The sequence below is a fragment of the Leucoraja erinacea genome, chromosome 9 (genome assembly GCF_028641065.1).
Source record: "Leucoraja erinacea ecotype New England chromosome 9, Leri_hhj_1, whole genome shotgun sequence".
Classification (NCBI taxonomy): domain Eukaryota; kingdom Metazoa; phylum Chordata; class Chondrichthyes; order Rajiformes; family Rajidae; genus Leucoraja; species Leucoraja erinaceus.
The window spans coordinates 37,543,529-37,558,886 of record NC_073385.1 but is presented as its reverse complement, the minus strand read 5'-3'; the positions used below and the strand labels follow the sequence as shown (position 1 = coordinate 37,558,886).

At 42.0% G+C, this 15,358-nt stretch overlaps 1 protein-coding gene and 1 long non-coding RNA gene across 4 annotated transcripts in view; one reads left to right on the top strand and one right to left on the bottom strand.

Moving 5' to 3' along the window:
* Window positions 1–7,627, bottom strand: part of baz1a (bromodomain adjacent to zinc finger domain, 1A) — an 82,813-nt gene extending 75,186 nt beyond the window's left edge. The window contains exons 1-4 of one of the 3 annotated variants that reach the window (XM_055640558.1): window positions 7,510–7,627; window positions 6,940–7,072; window positions 2,821–3,099; window positions 361–519 (exon numbers count right to left, since the gene is read on the bottom strand). In XM_055640558.1, coding sequence (XP_055496533.1) covers window positions 361–519; window positions 2,821–3,099; window positions 6,940–7,052 — 551 coding nt within the window. In that variant the 5' untranslated portion in view covers window positions 7,053–7,072; window positions 7,510–7,627. Of the gene's footprint in view, window positions 1–360; window positions 520–2,820; window positions 3,100–6,939; window positions 7,073–7,223; window positions 7,444–7,509 lie in introns of those variants that run through there. The other 2 variants (XM_055640556.1, XM_055640557.1) reach the window with 2 other exon arrangements.
* Window positions 7,628–7,779: 152 nt separating this feature from the next.
* LOC129700251 (uncharacterized) lies at window positions 7,780–14,882 on the top strand. Its single transcript, XR_008724011.1, has 2 exons — window positions 7,780–8,274; window positions 12,870–14,882. It is a non-coding gene; the product is annotated as an uncharacterized LOC129700251 (long non-coding RNA).
* Window positions 14,883–15,358: the final 476 nt, after the last annotated feature.

Sequence of the window (15,358 nt, the reverse complement as noted above, 5' to 3'; positions counted from 1 at the left end):
TCACGGTCACCCCAACTGGCAGAGTTATTTATAGCGCAAAAACTAACTGTTTTCGCGTTTTTTAACAGGTTTGAAAGTACGCGTTTCTAGCATTAATAACATGTACTGGAAGTGACGTTTGTACCCCAGTTGGATTTTGCAGCTCCGTGCGTGAAGACCTATGACCCAGTGACTTTTCGTGAAATTACCCTATATCCAAACTATTGTGCTGTCTCTTTTCCACACAAGGAGCTAGGTCAATAATTGTTCTAATCATCTTTCACTTTATGATGCTTGTCAAGTACCTTAACCATGACCTAGCAGTGGTAACAAAATAGCTTAAAAATACATGGTTCACCAACGTGTAATGTAAATATTTACCCAATTGGCACAGAAACTGGACAACTTTTGGATCGTTCCTCATTGTCACTTTCATCACTGATGACAATCACTACATCTTCAGCTCTGTTGCTTATGTGTCCATTAGCAGTCCCATTTAGTATTGGTGGAGTCAGAACTTCCAAAACCTTACATGTTTGCCTATCAAAACAAAATTAGTCCAAGTGTAAAATAGAAACTGCTGATGAAAGCTAATTTTTACAAGGGTTTGAATCCTTTCAAAACATTTTGCACTCCACGTGTTTTTGAATCCAAAAATGCTGTTATATTAAGTGGCATTTGGTTCTTTTAAAGAAAATATCCTTGCCCGATTTTAATTAAAGAAAGAAAATATCAAAGTTTTTTTTTTGACATTCAAACAACTGCATTCTGCAAGTAGAATTAAGCCCCTGTTCCATGATGCGAGTTTACCCAAGAGCTCTCCCGAGTTAAAAAAAAAAATCAAACTCGTGGTAAGTACGTAGAATGTACGCAGCGGGTACGTCGGAGCTCGTGGATGTCCCGTAGCGGCTCGTAATGCTAACGGCAGGTACACGGGAAACGCGGTAACTCGTGAAGTTTTTTTCAACACTGTGAAAAATGGCTAAGAGTAAAAAATATACTCGTGATGAAGAAACACAAGTTTGATTTTTTTTTTTTTTTTTTTAAACTCGGGAGAGCTCTTGCGTAAACTCGCATCGTGGGACAGGGGCTTTATGATGTTCGTAAGTTACGTGTATACAAGTGCTCAAAAAACAACATTTAAAAAAAAAACACTACAATCTCAACATCAACATGCAGGTGTTCGTATCTTCCATCATATAATTGTCGTCACAATATGAAATTGTTGTATATATGTGGTCAAATACTTTCCCAACCCAAATCTTTAACTTCCATTGGAATGGGTTTATAAAAAAACACTGAAACCTGAAAATTGTTGTAATTTACTATGGAGAATATAATAACTAATTTCAACATCTGTATTTATGTCATGATTTCAGTGCACATTTTTCATCTTCCATTTTATTGATATACTTCTATTGTAAACTGAACATCAATGGGCCATTGCTTCCTCCCTTGAAAAAGAAGGAAAAAAATCCAAATATCTGAGGACATGTGAAACCATATTATATTAACTCCAGAAGCTATTTTATTTCTGGGATGAACTGTATATAAAAAAGTGAATACTTCCAATTGAAAATAGAAAAATAACATATTAGTCTCAAGGCTTTTACAGTGATAATTTACTTAAATAATATCATTTCAATGCAGCAACTAACTTGTGTGAGACATTTGGTCCTTGCAATGTGACATGAAGCTGACTGCTTTGATTTAGTGTTCTTCGTGGTAAGTTAAATGTAAGGCAAGACATAAACCATTTTTTGAATAAGTAGAACAAAGTGCTGGAGTAACTCAGTTACCTGTGGAGGACATTAATAGGTGATGTTTTGGTTTGCCTCCCTTCATCAGACTGATTGTAGTAGGAGGGAGCTGGAAGCGGGAAAAGTAGAGGCGGGACAAAGCCTGGCAAGTGATAGGTGGACAACAAAATGCTGGAGTAACAGCAGTTCAGGCAGCATCTCTGGAGAGATGGGTGATGTTTTGAGTCGAGACCCCTTTTCAAAGACCTGAAACATCACCCATCCCTTCACTCCAGAGAAGCTGCTTGTCCCACTGAGTTACTGCAGCATTTTGTATCTATTTTCTGTGTACAACAGCACCTGTAGTTCCTCCCTACACAAGTCGGGGAGGAGGGGTAGCAGATGGGAGGAGGGGTAGCAGATGGGTAGACAAAAGCTTTATATGAAAAGGAAACATAAGATAACAGGAGTGAAAGTTATAGTTAGAGGGGGAGATATGTGGAAAGGGACACGGTGGATGTGGGTGGTGGGATGAAGAGAAATAGTGGGATGAATGCATGTGCACTGGCTAGAGAGAGGTATTCAATGTTGTCACAATTAAATGAAATTATTATTCAATGATCAAACTCCAAAGTTTTAGAATTAATTCAGGTTAGGGAGCAACTTTTAACAGTGGATGAGCAACATTTTTGGTGTGGACCTGTCATCAGAATGATGTCGACACAAAATGCCTCCCACTTATTCTCTCCACAAATGCTGTCCAACTTTGAGTTCCTTCAGCAATTTTCATTTTATTCATGATTCCAGAATCTGCAGTTCCTTGTCTCCATTATTCAATTGATCAATGCGTTGATGACAAGTACCCTCCACAGGATCATAACATGGGAAATAACACATTGAAAACTGGGCATACAAAATAGGAAACTTAAATGAACTTGTGATATAGCACTTTGCATTTATGACCTGCACATTTACACGAAAAAAACCTGCATTATGGAGAATGTGAAAGCATAAACAAATAAATAAAGGGCACCAATGTTATGGGGTGGAATTTAAAAAAAATCCCCTTCTAACGTGTCTACATTTTAACTTAAGTCAATACCTGAGACCATTAAGACTGGTTACTTCCACTATCTCTCCAGCAAAATATCGATCCTGAGTATACATGTACAGATCATCACATAGTTCATGGAGTCGTGAACAGTAACTAAGTGATGTTAAGTAAAGGATGGGCACCACCAGTGGCTCCGGGAAATTCTGAAGATTCTGTCTGGCCTTGGCCTCCGACTCAACTGCTTCCTGGTAAGTCAGCCCTGGCTTTCCTGTAATAGCACAGCTCCAGACTAGACTGTTGCAAAGTATGGTTCTTTCGAAAAAGTCACTGCGAAAAGAAAAAGTAATTAAATCGTATGTAGGTAGAAAATGAATATATTCAATTTTGCTTACCTTTTCTTCCCACCACCCCATCTCAACCTAACAATCTCTCAAACTAAGGGATGATTTGCCTCATCCCTCGAGGCACAGATTGACAGATTCTTGAGTTGAAGGTGTCAAGGGTGATAGAGAAAAGACAGGAGAATGGGGTTGAGAAGACAAGTTAGATTAGTCATGATTGAATGGCAGAGTAGACTTGATAGGCCAAACGGCCTAATCCTGCTAATATAACAAATGAAAGTTACAACTTTGATGCCACCAGACCCTGTCAGCATCCTAAAGGATCATTCCATGTGGAATGCTCTGGTTTGCTCTTCCACTGCTTGTCCATTCCCTCTACACTTACTGCTTGGTCTGCCGAGTTCCACCAGCACTTTGCTTTTTGCCAAAACCCAGGTCATGAAGACATTTCCTGGTGTTTAAAGTGATGGCTATAGTGAAAGTGGATTCACTAGTTGTCATCTACCAAAAGTCGACTGACTTGAGAATGATTTTGACTGATGAGGCAAATATTGAGAATTGTTGACAAGTTAACATGACATCAATAGGAGAAAAATTGTTGGAATCTTAAGTCAAAAAGTAGTAACAGGCTACTTAGAAAATAAAAATTGAAACGGTAGAGTCAACATCAGCTTCATAAAGGGAAATCCGTTGGCCCTTTTACTTTGAGATTGGAATTAACAGAGTAGTTGAGGGTGAACCAGTTAATATGCTGTTCAGACCGCCAGGAAAAGAGTAGAAGCACTGCACAAGAGGTTATTGACAAACTTAGAGCACATCGATTTGGAGGTCATATTCTGGCATGGACAGACGATTGGTTAATGGACACATTTGTTTTATAATATCCCACCTTCTCTCAACCCATAATCTCATCTGCCATACAATGACATGTTGAAATGTGATGGTACACAAAAATGCTGGAGAAACTCAGCGGGTGCAGCAGCATCTATGGAGCGAAGGCAACATTTCGGGCTGAAACCCTTCTTCAGGCAGTTAAAATGTGATAGTCTTTCCAGCTCTGCCTTACCACTATAATTTGCAGTTTATCACCATGGTCATCCAAGTAGGAATAAATGCACTACTTCCAGGGTGGGATGCTGTTGGGCGCAATAGGGTGCCTCTGGAATGTGTGCTGGCCACAATTCGGAATGTAGTGCCAGGTATGCAGAAGATGGTAAATGGTAGGCCTTATAGAGCAGAGGGATCTAGGAGTGCAGGTGCATGGTTCCTTCAAGGTCGAGTCGCAGGTAGACGAGGTGTTCAAAAAGGCTTTTGGCACTTCAGCCTTCATTAGTCAGAGTATTGAGTGTTGGGAGGTCATGTTGCAGTTGTATAAGACATTTGTGAGACCACATTTAGAATATTGTGTTCAGTTCTGGGCACCATGTTATAGGAAAGATATTGTCAAGCGTGAAAGGGTTCAGAAAAGATTTACAAGTTGTTGCCAGAGTGGTGAATCTCTGGAACTCTCTGCCACAGAGGGTAGTTGAGGCCAGTTCATTGGCTATATTTAAGAGGGAGTTAGATGTGGCCCTTGTGGCCAAGGGGATCAGAGGGTATGGAGAGAAGGCAGGTACGGGATACTGAGTTGGATGATCAGCCATGATCATATTGAATGGCGGTGCAGGCTCGAAGGGCCGAATGGCCTACTCCTGCACCTAATTTCTATGTTTCTAGAACTAGAGGGTGTGAGCTATAGGGAGAGGTTGTAGGCTGGGTTTCTATTCCATGGGGCGCAGGAAGATGAGGGGAGATCATACAGCGGTATACAAAATCATGAGAGGAATAGATCGGGTAGATGCACAAACTCATTTGCTCAGAGTAGGGGAATAGAGGACCAGAGGACACAGGTTCAAGGTGAAGGGGAAAAGATTTAATAGGAATCCAAGTGGTAACGTTTTCACACAAAGGTGGTGGGTGTATGGAACAAGCTGCCAGAGGAGGTAGTTGAAGCTGCGACTATCCCACCGTTTAAGAAACAGTTAGACAGGTACATGGGTAGGACAGGTTTGGAGGAATATGGACCAAGCGCAGGCAAGTGGGACTAATGTAGCTGGGACATTGTTGGCGGTGTGGGCGAGATGGGCCGAAGGGCCTGTTTCCACATTATCACACTATGACTAAGATAAACGTCAACTAGATGTACAGTCTGCAAGCAAGATGCTTTAAGAGGATCTTATTTCATAGGCAAGGAAGTGACATAAAATATAATGCTGAAAATGTAGATGCCACCCACTTTAGTAGAAAGAAATTAACACCAGGGTATTTTATAAGTGTGAGAATAAAAGCCTTCTGGTGGATCTGGGCATCTCTATAGGAATCATACTGGTTTAACATACAGGCACAGCAAGTAATTAAGGCAAATGGCACATTGGACTACATTGCAAGAGGTTTGAGTACAAAAACAGAAGACTCTTAGTCATTTTATATACATCCCTCAAAAGATATCTGAAACTCTGCAGGTCTGGTCTATACATCCAAGGGCAAGTTTATTTGATACAGAGAAAGGGCAACTATGGATCACCAGATTGATTCTTGAGATGGCAGATTTCTTGTGTAAGCACTGAGGTTAGAGGAATGAAAGGCAATTCTTCAGACTTGGAAAGGAAGTTGTCGTTTCTCCTGGCTGGGGTGGTCCAGAACCATAGATAACATACAACAAGAGATAAATATTCAGAACAGACAAGAAAGGTATTGAATTTTTGGCATTGTCTACTTGAGAAACCCATGAAAACTTGGTACAAAGTATTTAAATACCGAGATTATTGTTATTTTTAAAATATTATATGAATCAAAGGATATTTGGATTGGGCAGGAAAATGATGTGGAGGGACAACATTTTAGTGATTCGCGGAACAAGCATAAGGAGTCACTCACTGTGCCACTCAATTTCAAACCGGATTCAATTTCGTTTAAAACATCAAAATTGCTCAACTAAAATAAAAATTTCTACACAAACTGGGTGGTTACGAAATCACATAATTTATTAGTGACCACACGACTGTGCAGTTATCCCCATACTTTTGAAGTAAGTCATCCTTTTAGCCACTACTTGATCACAACTAGCCTTTAATCTTTTGAATATCTCATAAATAACAGAATCCAACACTTGAGTCAAAGAGGCCACGATTTAAAAAGAGACATCATAAAACGATACTGCGAAAATAACTTCTAGCACTGATCCGAAAAGAGGAGAAGCCTTCGGTTCTCCAAAATAGGCCCATTAACGAGTACTGATACAAAAGAGACAATTCGGATAAGCCAGCTAAACAACCCACGCTCTCCACATGTCGCCCAGAAACTAAAATCGTCCCTCCGGAATAAACGATTAAAAAAAATAAAGCCCTAACTTGGCACATCTAAACCCGAGAATAAAAGAGAACTAAACCACGTTCGAATTGGCGCAAATCCGTTGAGAAAGACCGGGGAGTGGATACATGATTTTTTTTTTAACTCAGCCATCACGGTATAATACATTTACATGATCCGACGGCACAAGGCCTACTCACAATCGACACGAGTTTATTAGCACTTGACAAGCCGCCACGGGTTTTGGAGAGGCTTGGCGAGTGGGGAAGGAGGAAGGGGACGATGGAAGAAGAGCGCTCACCAAATCCCGTGCCGTTAACGTTGGTTTCGAATCATAATTTGGCGATTTTAAACAAAAATGATAAGTGCGCCCGTCTGAAGGGCTGTGCCTGTAACACCCCCCTCCCCGTCGCTCCCCAACCCATCTCCTACTGATGATCATTCCCAGCATCTTTGGTTCAGCCACCGGGCGACTCACTCGTAGCTCCGGAAGATTTCGCCGGTGGTCCTGCAATAGAAAACTTCTTCGTCAGGCTTCAGGTCGGCCGGCGGCTTTCGTCTGACGAATGGCTTACGGTGGAGGAGCGGCATCCTCTCGTCGGACGGGTGTACTGTCAGATAGGAGGGAGAATATACGTTTTAAGATAACGACGCGATGTGTGCGAGAGCGATAGAAAATAGATACAACACACAACCGGCGCTCAAGAGCCACCGGCACCGGTCATCCGCTCAGGGGGGAAAAAACTTCCCCAGCAAACTTACTCGTCGCCCGTCGCCGGGCGATCAACAGTGGGTAGGGGAAGTGGGGAGAGCGATGATAACCGTTGCCGCCCGCCACAGGCCGGCAATGTGCGCGGCAGCCACCGCTCGGTGGCCACACGCCCGCCCGTCCCAAACGCGGAACAAGTCGCGCCAACTGAGTCCCCCAACACCTGGCTGGCGGGCGGGCGGCGTACGTTACTCGCCGGCTAAGTTTCAAGTGCCGCGGGGTCAAGGGATGGACCTGTCCGCTGGTCATCTCTGTCCATTTCGCCAATGACTGTCTTACCGGCTCCGTGGCAAAAACAAGAAAGCGCTTCCTTCTCCCTAGTCCGTTGAACTCCAGCTGCTGATGCCGATGCCGCCGCTTCCTCCACTCGCTCGATATCTCTCTCTCCTCCCCCCCCCCCCCCCCCCGGCACACTCGGCCGCGCGCGCGCGCACACGTCATAAGGGGGCAGAACCCGCACGCCAACACCTCTCCTCTCATTGGTCGACCCCGAGTCGTTTAACTCAACACAGGAAGAAGCGGGGGCGAGCGCGAGCTCATCCACTCATCTACCCACCGTGACGTTGCGCGTGACCTGGATCTGGGCTCATCTGGTCCCGAACGCGCGGCGTCGGCCGAGTGCAGCTCCGAGTCTCTATACCCCTTGGCATCGATGTGCAATTTGTATCGCTACCGCCTGGTGTCTTTTTTTTTTCCAACCGTGCCAAATGCGATTAGATGTCCACCGACTCTTTACCCCAAACTTTCTTTCCATTTAACTGCAGTCCGAGGGGAGAATTAGCGATGACTTCGCAAAGATGATTTTCTCACCGCGTCTCTACAGTGGAAACACAAATAGAAGATCAATAATTTATAACGATAAGCAGTACGGCTTAACGTTAGTGTCTATTCTACTCACAATGGAAGTCATTCTGTTTGAAGAAGTTCAAGCTGTTCCATGGTGGCCAGAGTCAGAAGTTTACCGTTCCAATTCGTTGGCAACAGATGCCTGGTCTTCACGTGAAATCAAGGTTAATGTCAAATCTCCCGTTGTATCATTCAAAGGTGAGAAGCGTTGACACGATATTTCGCACCCAGTCGACACCAGTGAATGGGTGACGTTTCGGGTCGAGACCCTTCTTCAGATTGAGAGTCAGGGGAGAGGGAACCTGAAGATATGGAAGGGTGCAAAATGAAATTAAGGTGTGAAAAGGACAGATCAAAGCAGATGTTGATCAAGGAAATGTAGAATAGTTAATCTTTGGCTGAGGGGAAGGTGACAACGAGGCATACAAACAGTAATATTAATCAGGAGGACAGTGAAACTAGTCGGAGAACTAGTATGGCGGAGGGACTGAGAGAGGGAAAGCAAGGGTTACCTGACGTTAGATAAATCAATATTTATACTGCTGGGTTGTAAACTGCTCAAGCGAAATATGAGGTGTTATTCCTCCAATTTATGTTGGGCCTCACACTAACAGTGGACGAAGTCCAGGACGGAATGTGCTGGAGTGACTCAGTGAGTCCGGCAGCATCTCTGGAGAACATGGATTAAATTAACTTCCCTCCTGGGATAAATAAAGTTCTATCGTATCGTATGGATAAGTGACGTTTCACATTGGTACCCTTCTTCAGACTGGTCTTGACCCGAAACATTACACTGCTGCCTGACCCATTGATTTTTTTTTTTGTAAACCAACATCAGCAGTTCCTTGTGTCTAACACCATTAGAGTATCAATCTGATCATTATCTCCTACTTCCTCCAAATACAAGGCGTAGCTATGGGCACGCGCATGGGCCCTAGCTATGCCTGCCTCTTTGTAGGGTACATCGCACAATCTTTGTTCGAGGCATACCAGGGCCCTATCCCCAAACTCTACCTCCGCTACATCGACGACTGCATTGGTGCTACCTCCTGCATCCACACACAACTCACTGACTTCATCCATTTCACCAATAACTTCCACCCAGCACTCAAATACACCTGGACCATTTCCGACATTTCCCTACTATTTCTTGACCTCACTATCTCCATCGCAGGCGATAGACTACTGGCTGACATCCACTATAAACCCACTGACTCCCATGGCTATCTGGACTACATTTCTTCCCACCCTGCTTCCTGTAAGGACTCCATCCCCTACTCCCAATTCCTCCGTCTACGCCGCATCTGCACCCAGGATGAGGTGTTCCACATCAGGGCATCGGAGTGAATAGGGAACGGGGATTCCCCTCTTCTACTATCGATGAGGCTCGCACCAGGGTCTCTTCTATATCCCGTAACTCTGCTCTCACTCCCCATCCCGCCCCCCACTCGTAACAATGGCAGAGTTCCCCTTGTCTTCACCTTCCACCATACCATTCCACATACAACAAATAATCCTCCGACATTTTCGCCACCTCTAACGGGATCCCACCACTGGCCACTTTTTCCCATCTCCTCCTCTGTCTGTTTTCTGCAGAGACCGCTCCCTCCATAACTTCCTGGTCAATTCGTCCCTTCCCACCCAAACCAGCACTCTCCTGGCACTTTCCCTTGCAACCGCAGGAAATGCTACACTTGTCGCTTTACCTCCCCCCTTGACTCCATGCAAGGACCCAAGCAGTCTTTCCAGGTGCGGCAGAAGTTCACGTGCACCTCCTCCAACCTCATCTATTGCATCCGCTGCTGTAGGTGTCAGCTGCTCTACATTGGTGAGACCAAGCGTAGGCTTGGCGATCGCTTCGCCCAACACCTCCACTCTGTTCCCATTAACCTACCTAATCTGCCGGTGGCTCAGCACTTCAACTGCCCTTCCCATTCCAAATCTGACCTTTCTGTCCTGGGCCTCCTCCATGGCCGGAGTGAGGACCACCGTAAATTGGAGGAGCAGCACCTCATATTTCACTTGGGCAGTTTAATCCCCAGCAGTATGAACATTGACTTCTCTAATTTCAAGTGGTCCCTGCTTTCTCCTCCCCTTCTCAGCTCTCATTCAGCCCAGTTTCTGCCTCTTCCTTTCTCCTTCCTTTCTTGGAATATAACTCTGTCTAAAATTAACTCGCATGAGTAGTTATATACCTAGTTAGTTGTTTGTTATTTAGTCGGTTTTCAAATGCTAATGTCATTATTGACTTGTAACAGGTCTGTCACAACAGTAGTCTGCTCCAAACCAGCCTGCTCTTAAATGTTAATTGTGTTTTCAATTTGAAAAACATAATCTTCCATTTGCGAGAATGCCCTTCAGAGAATTGTGTCTTTTTGTTTTATTTTTAATACATTCTGCTTTAAAAAAAGGAAGTTGTTTCAATCACATTGTAGGAATTTTGTAATTCTTTGCCAAAGTCTTTATTATTTTACTATAAAGACCCTAAGTAAAAGCTCCTTCCCTAAATGTATGTAGAAGTGTCCCAATCCAAAATATTGACCATTCCCTCCACAGATACTACGTGACCACTTTGAGTTCCTTCAGCATTTCTTGCTTTTCCCCAAATTTGTAGCAGACAAGATTTTTACAATATGTTCCTATTCACTTTCCAGTCCCCCTGTTCCCTTCTATTGGTAAGAAAAAAATGGCACTTTCCTCAGCTCTCCCAGCTGACTGTTTTGACTCTTATTTGTTACGTCCTGCTCTAGCTCTTTGATATCTTACATCCCGTCTTTTTTTAACCTCGTGCCGCCCCATTTCCTCTATGTACAACAATTCCCATTTGCGCTACTGCTCCAATGTTTTTGATGTCCCTTATCTGTTTGATACTACTACAGTGGTTCTGATCCTGATAATTTTGCATTAGTTTCACAGGAATATAAAAACATGTAAGGTCTTCTACTGTCACTTCCGGCCAGATATCCCACCAGCTCTGCTATTGTGGTTGCTATAGGCCCATCCCTTCTACCAAATATCCTCCACAATTAGGGGAATAGTCATTACAACCGTCCATTCAGTTCAAAATACATTCTTGATCAAGCACAAATTACTGATTTTGGTGTACAAAATTATTCACAATAGGCCTTGTTGAATATTGGGGTTCGTCCTCTTACTTAACTGGCAAGAGTTAAAATTAATATATATCAGACCATCAGAAAACAGCATAACATGATCTTATACAATTTTGCAAGTCTGCAGAATACATTTCTAGAATTAGTGATTGGTACTGAGAATAGAAGAGATTTTCAGAATTTATTCGATAGTTCAAGAAAATACAACAAAAGTAGCTATCATTATGAACTGATGAGCTGAAATAACCTCTTAATTTGTGGTTTCTATATGATTTTGTGAAAGGCAGATCAGTAGTGTGTAGCTTTTGGGAACTATGAGAAATAACTAATTGTGAAATGTGAGTTGGCTGCATCGACACATTGTCATTGCATTGAAAGGAAAATATTTGTTCAAAAACTATCTGCCCTGCCTCACCACCGCTCCACACATGAGCTTAAAAAAACAGATGCCAATTGCAAAACAACAAAGACTTTTCCATGCACAGTTTTCCTGCTACTTGGCAGACAGGAACTTTGGTTCAAAATTTCCTGAGACGAGGAGAACATGTCAGGGGTCGTCAGAGATGCAGTAATCACAATCTTCTTCACAAAAAGACAAATAGGACTTAATTAATCACGAGGCGGTCCCTGCAGATTACTACAGACAAAGTCATAGTAATCATCCTCCACCGCTCCCTGAACTGCATTGTCGATTTTATCTATTTACAGGCACAAGACTTCATGATCTTCACCATGGCCAGCTTCATGATGAAGCAGCACTAACTAGGATACATGATAATTTTTGACCTCATCAAGGCCTTTGTATCCATTAGACAGAAGGCCTGATCCATCAATCAACTGTGGAGCATTCCTCTCAAATTTGGATGTCCACACAAATTTGTCTTCATCTTATGTCTGTGACACGCTGGCATGCAAGATGTAATTGTAACAAATTAATCAACAGTAGACGCAGTCTTACTATGGGTTGACATCAACAAAGGCTGTGTCATTACTTCAACACACTTTACAACCTTTCCTGCCACAATGTGGCAGGTGCTCCTTGTTTATGCTCATGTTTGTATTCTGAGCTTACACTTAATGTTTGTAATACAGTAATAGTAGGAGGGAGATTGATTGCTGGAATGGTGCCAGAACAACCTTGCTCTAAACACTTGTGAACTTCTTAACTCTTGACTCTCTTGACCCAAGTAAAAGAAATGAATGTTCAAGTCCAAAGGTAGACACAAAATGTTTGAGTAACTCAGCGGGACAGGCAGCGTCTCTGGAGAGAAGGAATGGGTGACGTTTCCGGTCGAGACCCTCATTCAAGACCAGTCGGGGATGTGAATTCTGTGGTTCAATATGACACAGAATCATCTTCTCTCATATTCTTCTGAAGGACTTGAAGTTTGGATTATTGACTATAATCAGAGGAAGGTCCCTCTGTATAGGATAGGAATGGTTTAGAGGGATATGGGCCAAATGCGGGCAAATGGGACAAGCCTTGTATTCAACTTGGTCGCCATGTAGATCTATGACCTTTCCATCTTGGATCCATTAAGTTACTGTTATACAGATATTTGTCATTTGCCAATAACCAAGTTTATTATTTTACATTGATATGAAGTACTTGTGACTGCTTTGTCCCCTTTTTAACTTCAATGACTGACAATGCTTTACCAATTTCCTTTCACTCCTCAGGGTAAATGCCATATACCTCATTTCCATTTGAAATATGAAATGGATGCAAACTGCATGGATATTCGAAACCCCAAGCTGCTTGACAGGTGTTTGTGGTTAATTTGCTGAAAGGACTTTACAGATGGGGAAGATAGACGCAAAAAGCTGGAGTAACTCAGCGGATCAGACAGCATCTCTGGAGAAAAGGCGAATCTGTTTCCTGAACTTGCACCAGGTTATATTAGCTGCAAAAACCACAACCAAAAACCACATTTGAAAGTGGGCTACAACTGTCTATGTCGCACATCATCAAGAGTCATTAATAATAACACGATTTCAGCATTTTACTGGATTTGTATGGTTTACATTAGTTTTTATCAGATTTCCTACATTATAACAGAACACTGATTTCCTTGCCATTATATATTAGTTTTTTTTGTTTAGAGATACAGCCCGGAACAGACCCTTCGGCCCACCGAGTCCGCACCAACCAGCAATCCCTGCACATTAACATTATCCAGCTACTAGGGACAATTTCACATACACCAAGGCAATTTACCAACAAACCTGGATGTCTTTGGAGTATGGGTGGAAACCGAAGATCTTGGAGAAAACCCACGCGGTCATGGGGAGAAGGTACAAACTCCGTACAGACAGTACCCATAGTCGGGATGAAACCCCTGTCTCCGGCGCTGCAAACGCTGTAAAGCAGCATCTCTGTGCCGTTTATTAACATAAACATAATATGAAGATTATTACAATAACTTGACATGCTGAATTTTGGTGAAATATTGGATACCCAACCACTTTGCCAAACAGTATTTACAAAGTGAAAGACTTTTCAATAATACACTTTAATTATACTATTTATTCCTCTTATATGTATTTTAAATATCAGTTTTCCATAAAATTAAGCAATATGAAAGATCTGATGAATAATTAGAAGATAGAATATATTGATAAATGAGGGACATATTTCAGAATTCTTGGCAGTGAAGGAGACACAGATTAATGACCTTTTAAAGGAATAAATGATTGAAATTGAGAGCATTCCTACCAGCTATACATTCCATTTGCAAAATACTTTATCATGCCCTTTACATTTAAATGCAATAAAAAAAGATTCTAAGAATTGAATCGTGAAACTATATGGTGGTGCCTGTCGTCACAAACATTCCTGTGGATTGTTGCTTTCTGCCACTTAATCAATGTTGTCTCTCTTCCCTCTTCTCTGTCTTCTTTTGTAAACCAGTACACTTTAGTGGAAAACACTTAACAGGTGACATTTCAGGTCGGGACCCTTCTTTAGACTTCAGTTACCGGTTAATAAGGACAGTCAGCATGAATTTTAATTACATTAGTCTGAAGATGGATCACAACCCGAAAAGTCACCTGTCTGTCCCCTTCCCAGATGCTGCCTGACCTGCTGAGCTCCTCCAGCACTTTGTGCTTTGCTCAAGATTCCTGCATGTAGTTTCTTGTCGCAATATTTCAGGGAACTTTGTCAAATGTCTTGCAGCAATCTGTGTAGATCACATCAAATGATTTACCTTCATCTTCCCTCCTTATTAATGCCTTATCATGGTATCCAATTAATCAGTCATGCTTTTTCTTAAATTCATGCTGATTGTCCTTATTTGTCCTTGTCATTCTAAGTAAGTACCGTGTATTTTTTTTTTCTAATTGTTAGACATTGAAGTTACATTTATTGGCTTGTAACAACTCAGTTATTCCTGTCTTCCCTTTGTAAACAACAGTGCTACATTAGTTCTCCAATCCTTCAGTCCCATTCCGGTAACCAGGATGAATGAAAAGATTGTTTTCACAAATGTTATCTTTAAAATACTGTTTGTGACAATGCACACTTTTGTTTAGAAAAGCACAGCCCCCAGGTAGAACACAGCAGAACAAATTTCCCGGAATATTAAAAAAAAAAATCTAATTTACAAAACAGAGTATTTGAAATTCATGGAAAGATTTCTCTGTGTCACATAGCAGTCAATCCAGTATTAAAGCATACCAAATTCTGCATGCAGAGTATTTGTTGTAGGTGGGTTTTTGCTTGATATGTGCTTGACACTCTTTGGAAAATGATGGAAATTGCACAAATATGAATCCTACATTTATGGTACTGTATGATTACACTTGACACAAACGTTAAAAGCTACATTTCCAGACGGTAGGACAATACTTTTCATTAATCACATTTTTATGAATCTGAAGCATCCCATTTGATTGCCAATGTTTGCATTGTGTGGAAAGAGGAGTAGCCTAGCAGCAATATGCTGATATTGTATCAGATCAAGAACCACCTCGTATGCCCATGCAGAAATAAAGAGCAACGCATATGTTCTGAATATGCAATATTTCTAAATGCATATGTAATTTTATAAAAGGGTGATCGATTTATTTTTTGTAAATGGAATTAGTTATTCAAATGGGATAAAGTACATCAGGAGGCACATATCTTGTAGTTTTAGTTTTATAGATAAATGTGAAAACAGGCCCTT